Below are 7985 nucleotides of genomic sequence, written 5' to 3'. Positions count from 1 at the left end.
ATAGTCGTTGTGAATTTGTATTGTTATTTTTTATTTATACAGTTGGAAACATTAGATTACATGTATAGACTTAAATTATTAATGAAGGTGGAACGACAGTGGTACCAACTTGTTTTTGTACACCCTTGAAGTCGCATTGGTCACATTCAAACCACTAAATCTAGGAAGGGGCCCCCATGTTTTCATCAGTGGCCACGAATCGCCACCAAACCGATCTGTGTTGTTCGGAAAGGGCACTAACTCCACGTGGGGACTCTCCCTCACCCTAACATGCCTCAAAATAACTAATAAAAGCAAATAAAAATGAAAACATAACCTTACTTTTGCAGCTTAATTCTCAATTTCCACGCCAGTTGCGTTGACAGCAATTTCCACTAGAGTTGTGATGCGAGTCTCTGGTCACAAATCTCAACTAAAACGAGCCGTGTTGTTCACTGACTGCACTCACTGCACTCTCATTAGCCCCCACAGACCCTAAAACAATCAATAAAAGCAGACAAAACTAGAAACATAACCTCACTTTTCGTACGACGGTCTTGCACGCGAGTTGTGTTGACAGCCATTTCCACGTAAGTTGTGAGGCGCAGTTGACAGCTGTCAAAACTGACATAACCTCAAATCTGGCATGTGATTGTGGATTGCGGCGAATTGCATCATTTTAGCGATGGTTGACACGGCAGAGAAGCCCGAGAGCAAGAAAGCGGCCAAGAAGGACGCGAAGAAGGCGGAGAAGGCGGCCAAAAAAGCGGAGCACAAGGCGACTCGCGAGCAGCCCCCCAGCAGCGGGGACAATGAAGGTAACCTCACTTAATTTAGTGCCCCCTTAACACCATTATTTGTAGAGGACGTGTCTGCGGGGAGATACGGGACTTTGCCCCTCATTCAGTCCTATACGACTTCCACGACTGTCTTCACCGACGTCAAAAACTTGGAGACGGCGCTGGTGGGGGCCACTGTTTGGGTGAGGGCGCGACTGCACACAGTGAGGGCCCGAGGGAAGCAATGCTTTATTGTCTTGAGACAAAGAGAGTTCACTGTGCAGGTGCTGGTGAATGTCTCAGAGTCAGTGTCTAAGGCGATGGTGAAGTTCTCCAGCTCGTAAGTTCTCTGGGGGCACAGTAACAGTGCTGATGTGTTTTTGTAGGATTACCAAAGAGAGCATCGTGGATGTTGAAGCGAAAGTCGCTGAAGTTGGTACCCCTGTCGCGGGATGCTCCCAGCAGAACGTGGAGTTGTTGGCGTCGCAGATTTGGGTGGTGTCGGCCTCCGCCCCCCAACTCCCTCTCCAGATAGAGGATGCGAGTCGACCCGAGAAGACCGAAGACCCTGAGGGCCTCTCCATCCGCGTCAACCAAGACACGCGTTTGGACAACCGCGTGCTCGACCTCCGCACCCCCACAAACCAAGCCATCTTCCGACTAGAAGCCGGCGTGTGCCGCCTCTTCAGAGACATCCTCACCCAGAAGGGCTTCGTGGAGATCCACACCCCGAAGATCATCCCCGCGGCGTCGGAAGGCGGCGCGAATGTTTTCACCGTGAGCTACTTCAAAGGCTCCGCGTACTTGGCGCAGAGCCCCCAGTTGTACAAACAAATGGCCATCGCCGCCGACTTCGACAAGGTCTTCACAGTGGGGGCTGTCTTCCGCGCTGAAGACTCCAACACGCATCGACACTTAACCGAGTTCGTCGGTTTAGACTTGGAGATGGCGTTCAAGTTCCACTACCACGAGGTCATGTTGACCATCGGCGACCTCTTCACGGAGATTTTCAAAGGTCTGCGCGACCAATTCCAGAGAGAGATTGAGATCGTCGGACAACAGTTCTCCGTAGAACCGTTCACGTTCCTGGACCCCCCTTTGGTGCTGCATTTCGACGAAGGCCGGAAACTCCTAGCAGAAGCGGGCGTGGAAGTGGGGCCAGAAGAAGACTTAAGCACGCCGGCTGAGAAACTCCTGGGGCGTCTAATAAAAGCGAAGTACGACACCGATTTCTACATCTTAGATAAGTACCCTTTGGCCGTGAGACCGTTTTATACCATGCCAGACCCGAAGGAGCCCCTCTCGTCGAATTCCTACGACATGTTCATGAGAGGAGAAGAGATTATTAGTGGAGCTCAGCGTGTTCATGATCCACAACTTTTGACGGAGCGTGCCAAACATCACGGAATTGGTAAAGTCGTTGTTTGTATGGCTACGGTATTAAGTGTGTTTTTCAGATTTGAAGAAGATTGCTGCTTATATTGATTCGTTTAAGTATGGTTGTCCTCCGCATGCTGGGGGTGGAATCGGATTGGAGAGGGTTGTGATGCTTTATTTGGGGTTGGACAATATCAGGAAGACGGCGATGTTCCCGAGGGATCCTAAACGGATTACGCCGTAAAGAAACAAAACCTGTCATTTTTTACAGTGTATATCTTTCAATAAACGCCTTTATAATCTTGTTGTAAACGTTAGTGTAAGTTAAGTGGGTAAAAAGGTTGCCGGTAAGCTCACATTGAAAAAGGTATGTAAAATGTTAATTTGTTTCTCGGTCGTGGAAGCTTTGATTGTTAGCAGGTTTCTGGGAGGTTTTGATTCAAATGTTGAGAGAAATGGGGTTATAGCGTGGGTGGTACTCCCAGGAAACTTGTTACTTTCTCTTGTATTTGTAATTAGGTGATTAAATACTTAATGTTGGGGAGGCGCATGTCAGTTTTCGAGGAGTTTTCCAAATTTGCATGTTTCAGAAAGAGCGTGGGAAAAAGCGCCCCAATTATGGCGCGTCTTTTCGGTGACCGTTATAGGGTGGTTGGGGGCGCCATTTTAGGCGCGTCATAAAACGTATTTTATTTCCCGACATGTTGTAACGTGCCGTACGAAGTCGCGATTCAAAAATTCTTGTTCTTTTTTTGTCGTTCAAGAAGAAATGAATAAAGAAGAAGAAGGCCCAAGTCGTTGTACAGGATGTCCCAGAACTCATGCCTAGCCGAAAACCGGGGATATCGGCAAAAGTTGTGAATGTGCAAATTTCTGAAAAAAAAGTTCCAACTCCAACAGAAACTGAGAAAACACATGACAAAGTTGACCAATCACAAGGCCGCGTGGAGATGGTCTGGAGGATACACTCGCGTGTTGCTAAGAAACCAGTTTAAGTTTTCTCCTTTGAATTTTGTATAAACAATCTGGTCCACTATAAATTTCACTGACGTTAGAATGACAGGCTTCAATAAATCTAACTCTTATTGAATTTAGTGTGCTCAGCGTACTTCAGGAATTGACTAGAGGGTTGAAGACTACTGGTTGACGAGCGTTGAATGATAAGAGAAACAACGGAGGGACAACTGACACAGTGAATAACCAAGTGGAGTGTGAAACGGCGTTTCTTTTGGTTTCCCTCGCTTGCTGGTTTCCTAGTTGGTGTTTGGTGTTAACAAATATCCTAAAACGGTTCAGGAGTGCTCGCCGGCAGAATGCCTCGAAATGTGTCGTATTTTTGAAGAGTGCGATCGAAATTAGTATTAGCAGCAAGAACGTACCGAGGACGTTTTCCAGGTCGTGATTATTATCCAGACAAGAAAACGATTCTTAGTGTTGTTTCTCGGGCTGGACACACTGATCAGTTAACAGATCGGCGCGAAGTTGGTGGAGCACCAAGACAGGCCAGAACTGTTGAAAATGAAGAAGCCGTTTTGGAAGCGGTTGATGAACACTCCACGCAAAGTATCCGAACTGTGGCACGGCAGGTAGAAATCGGAAGATCTTCTGTACAAAAAATTCTCGCGTAAGATCACCGGCCCCCTTACCACTATACCAGGGTTCAAATTTACTCCCTGAGGATTATCCGGTCAGAGAAAGTTTTTTGCGAATGGCTTATCATCGAAAGCCGTTAGACTTCTTCCTCTGGGGTCACTTCAAAAGTGTTATTTATGTGGTGCCGCTAAATACTGAAGCGGAGCTCAGACAACGCATTCAGGAAACTGGATGACATCACGTATCACATGATTCAAAATGCATGTCAAAATTTGGTTAGAAGAGCTCATCTGTGTGTCCAAAATAATGGTGGTTTGTTCAAGCATTTGATTTAACTATTACATCATATGCCTTGTTCTGTTTCTTGTTGTAATAAAAGGTTTTTTTTAGAACCGCCATTGTGTGGTTTTCATCTGTCAAATTGACATTAGATGTCTGTTATAAAAATGTAGTGGACCAAATCAATTTTCCTTTTTAGGATTTAATTATGAAACCTAGCAACATTAATATTATTTGTGGTTGAGCGTCTGGGATTGGTCATTTTCGTTAAGCAATTTCTCAATTTTAATGCATATCAGGACAAAACAAATTGCATTTTTGGCGTCCTGATTGCTGTCGGCATCCGCCCTTTTTCGGCTAGGCGTGAGTTCTGGGACACCTGTATATGTTTTAGCTGATACCACGCGGGACTTTGATTTAGGTGATTTATCGTAATGATCAACGGTCGATATTAGAGTGTGATTGCCAAAACCGTCTTTTGTTTCCCGCGAGAGTGAGAAAGAATGTGGAGGGAATGAATGTCATTGGTCGTTCGGTTTTCAGCGGCAAATTCAAACGCTTTAGCTTTTCGGGTGTCCGTATTCTGACTGGAGGTCTTTGAGGTACTCCCACAGTGGAGTGTTGCCGAGATTCTAAAGATGTAATCTAATGTGCTATGATTTGGACGAACTCTGAGTAGAAGAGGTATGCAAACCGCAATACGACAATCAACTTGCAATTCAATTCAAATTTCTCGCAAATCCAGAACAAATCGTACACACTTTACTACACTTTTATAATTGTAATTTTATTGTTTTATCGAAACATGACCATTAAGATGTATCTAATACGTTTCTATGCTTGCATGTAAAGTACTTCATAATAGAGATGATAGAAATAATTCATAAATAACATAGTTACTGTTTCATAATAGCATAGTTACCGTTTCATAATAGCATAGGGGCCCTTAATCCATAATATTCGATGTATTTTCGAAAATGAAAGCAACTCCGAAGACCAAAATCTGAAGATTTCCATTTATTTATATTAATTGTAACATAAAATATCTTGAGAAATGCTTTTCTCGCTGTGTCACTTCAATGTCCTAGATTTAGTGTTTATTTATAATATTTCAAGGGTTTGAGTCAGTTCCTCGTTGCGTAATTAGATCGACCATTTCGCTGATACTGGGTCACCGAGTGACGACAGACGTCAGCAAAATGGTAAGAGTCGGCAGTAACTTTGGTACATCGCAATGTGTCGATAATGATGTCATTTCTCAATATTGAGCTTTGCACGAAGAAATGACCTAAACCCTTGACGGTATTTAAGAGGGAGCAGCACCACTGACGAGAACAAGAACTGGTGGTGTGTTGTGCCGATAGTGTCTGTGTTTGTTCCGTCAGGTGTCTGCCCCTCGATCCAATGTTTGTCATCAGAACGTAAGTCTGTTTCAATATATTTTACTGGGTGGCTCCATATGGTCTCTTTGTATTTATCATCCCCCCGATCGAACCTACCCGTCCTTGTTACCCCAAACGTGACAGCTGTTTCAACGCGTTCAAAAATTAAGTCAAAAATTGGAAATTTGCAGAACTGTTGGGTGGTAGCACTGCCTCATTCATACATGTTTCGATAAAGCTTTGTATTTACTACGGATATTAACTAATTCATAAAAAACTTGGACGTTAACAAGTAACGTCCTCGTTCATTATGAATTACTTAATATCCTTCTCAAATAAATAGCTATTAAAACATGTAACTTCTGTAATCGTTTTTGAAAAGATCGAGGGTTATGGGTAGCTTAGTAGTTGACTGTGAAGGCTAGGTTTTATCCCACTGGGTTTTTAGTCCAGCCCGTCTTGTAATGGAGTGGTGGTGGTCATATAATTTTTGCTTTTTGTTTTTTTTTTGACGACTGTAGACGAGTTTCGTACGTTTTGACTAAACACACTCACTACAGGTCTAACGGTCCGTTGCATTTCCAGTTTTTCATTTTGCATGTTCTAAGTCACAAACTACACAATTTCCCAAAGCAAATAACATCAAAGACTTCACTAATACAGCTTTCCAACCCATTTGTTGTTTTATGTCTTACCGTTTAATTATTGGCTTTTTATGGCTTGGATTTGCGGTACGTTAGAAGTACAATTACGCCCTAGGGCATTAAGGTGTCATAGCAACCTCACAACAAACAGCGACTGGCTACGAATCGACTTACTTTCTTTGCCCGCTGTATTCAAATTGCATTTAAACTTAATTATCATCAAACAGTCAAATTCAAAAGGTAACTAAATAAATAAACTGGTTGTAATGTTTTTTTGTTCTTAATTCTTCCTTTTGAGGCTGTAACAAATTCATGCTTTGCAGTTTGCTGCATTGCATAGCCATTCTCCACTGTGTGCGCGTGTTTTTTTGAGGTTAGTAATTAATTTAGAAATTAGTAATTAAAATGATTAAGTGTTTAAACTAACACAAAACGACATGTGAAGTATTTTTTATAAAGTCTTTATGTAGATTCTAGAAAAAAAGTTTGTATTTGTGGAGAAATCATTATTTTTGAAAAATCCAAATTTATTGGTAAGACATAAAACGTTGTATGTACCACGGGTATAACTTGATGTTTATGTATCTCGAGCAACTTGCAAAGTCTCGGGCCGAAGGCCCTCGACCTTATAATCTTGTTGCCCTCGAACATAAACATCCACATTATGCCCTTAATATACAGGGTGTCCCAGAACTCATGCCTAGCCGAAAACCGGGGATATCGGGAAAAGGTGTGAATGTGTAAATTGCTGAAAAAAAAGTTCCAGCTCCAACAGAAACTGAGAAAAGACATGACAAAGTTGACCAATCACAAGGCTGCGTGGAGATGGTCTGGAGGATATACTGGCGTGTTGCTAAGAAACCAGTTTAAATTTTCTCCTTTGAATTTTGTATGAACAATCTGGTCCACTATAAATTTCACTGACGTTAGAATGACAGGCTTCAATAAATCTAACTCATATTGAACTTAGTGTGCAGAAACGGCTCAGCGTACTTTAGAAATTGACTAGAGGGTTGAAGACTACTGGTTGACGAGCGTTGAATGACAAGAGACACCCCTGGAGGACAACTGACAGTGAAAATCGAAGTGGAGTGTGAAACGGCGTTTCTTTTGGTTTCCCTTGCTTGCTGGTTTCCTAGTTGGTGTTTGGTGTCAACAAATATCCTAAAACGGTTTAGGAGTACTCGGCGGCAGAATGCTTCGAAATGCCACTTATTTTTGAAGAGTGCTATCGAAATTAGTATTAGCAGCAAGAACGTACCGAGGACGTTTTCCAGGTCGTGATTATTACCCGGACAACAAAACGATTCTTAGTGTTGTTTCTCGGGCTGGGCACACTGATCAGTTATTAACAGATCGGCGCGAAGTTGGTGGAGCACCAAGACAGGCCAGAACTGATGAAAATAAAGAAGCCGTTTTGGAAGCGGTTGATGAACACGCCAGTTAGAAATCGGAAAATCTTCTGTACAAAAAATTCTCGCGACAGATCACCGGCACCCGTACCATGTCAAAGTTTGGTTAAAAGAGCTCATCTGTGTGTCCAAAATAATGGTGGTTTGTTCCAGCATTTGATTTAACCATTACATCATGCGCCTTGTTCTGTTTCTTGTTGTAATAAAAGGTTTTTTTTAGAACCGTCATATTATTTGTGCTTGAGCGTCTGGGATTGGTCAGTTTCGTTAAGCAATTTCTCAATTTTAATGCACATCAGGACAAAACAAATTGCATTTTTGGCGTCCTGATTGCTGTCGGCATCCGCCCTTTTTCGGCTAGGCGTGAGTTCTGGGACACCCTGTATAAATAACGATTATTGCACTTTTCCGTTTGTGTCGCTTTTGCCCGTTGCACGAAAGAACCGAGGTCCGTTTTCTAAATTTTCTTTAGTAATTTTGGTTTTCTTAAACAACGTAGGTCTTAACCAGTTTCGACAATCACAGCCAAACTTTGAATTT

The 7985-nt window shown here is 42.7% G+C and overlaps 1 protein-coding gene and 1 long non-coding RNA gene across 2 annotated transcripts; one reads left to right on the top strand and one right to left on the bottom strand.

The window, feature by feature from the left end:
- Window positions 1–12: 12 nt before the first annotated feature.
- Window positions 13–578, bottom strand: LOC148176749 (uncharacterized). The gene is made up of 3 exons (XR_015769765.1): window positions 521–578; window positions 322–474; window positions 13–274 (listed from the first exon to the last, which is right to left on the bottom strand). It is a non-coding gene; the product is annotated as an uncharacterized LOC148176749 (long non-coding RNA).
- Window positions 560–2447, top strand: AspRS (aspartyl-tRNA synthetase). The gene is made up of 4 exons (XM_088032134.1): window positions 560–797; window positions 843–1098; window positions 1145–2169; window positions 2216–2447. Exons 1-4 carry the CDS (start codon window positions 665–667, stop codon window positions 2377–2379), a joined length of 1578 nt encoding a protein of 525 aa, XP_087888260.1. The 5' UTR covers window positions 560–664; the 3' UTR covers window positions 2380–2447.
- The last annotated feature ends 5538 nt before the right edge of the window (window positions 2448–7985 follow it).

The sequence above is a fragment of the Gnatocerus cornutus genome, chromosome 3 (assembly GCF_029298725.1).
Source record: "Gnatocerus cornutus isolate USDA-ARS CGAHR chromosome 3, icGnaCorn1.1, whole genome shotgun sequence".
Lineage (NCBI taxonomy): Eukaryota > Metazoa > Arthropoda > Insecta > Coleoptera > Tenebrionidae > Gnatocerus > Gnatocerus cornutus.
The sequence above is the reverse complement of the archived record's forward strand: the minus strand, read 5'-3'. Positions and strand labels throughout refer to the sequence as shown.

Coding starts and splice junctions, on each gene's coding strand:
- AspRS (XM_088032134.1), top strand. CDS start 665: ATGGTTGACACGGCAGAGAAGCCCGAGAGCAAGAAAGCGGCCAAGAAG. Junction 798..842: donor CAGCAGCGGGGACAATGAAG/GTAACCTCACTT, acceptor CATTATTTGTAG/AGGACGTGTCTGCGGGGAGA. Junction 2,170..2,215: donor TGCCAAACATCACGGAATTG/GTAAAGTCGTTG, acceptor TGTGTTTTTCAG/ATTTGAAGAAGATTGCTGCT.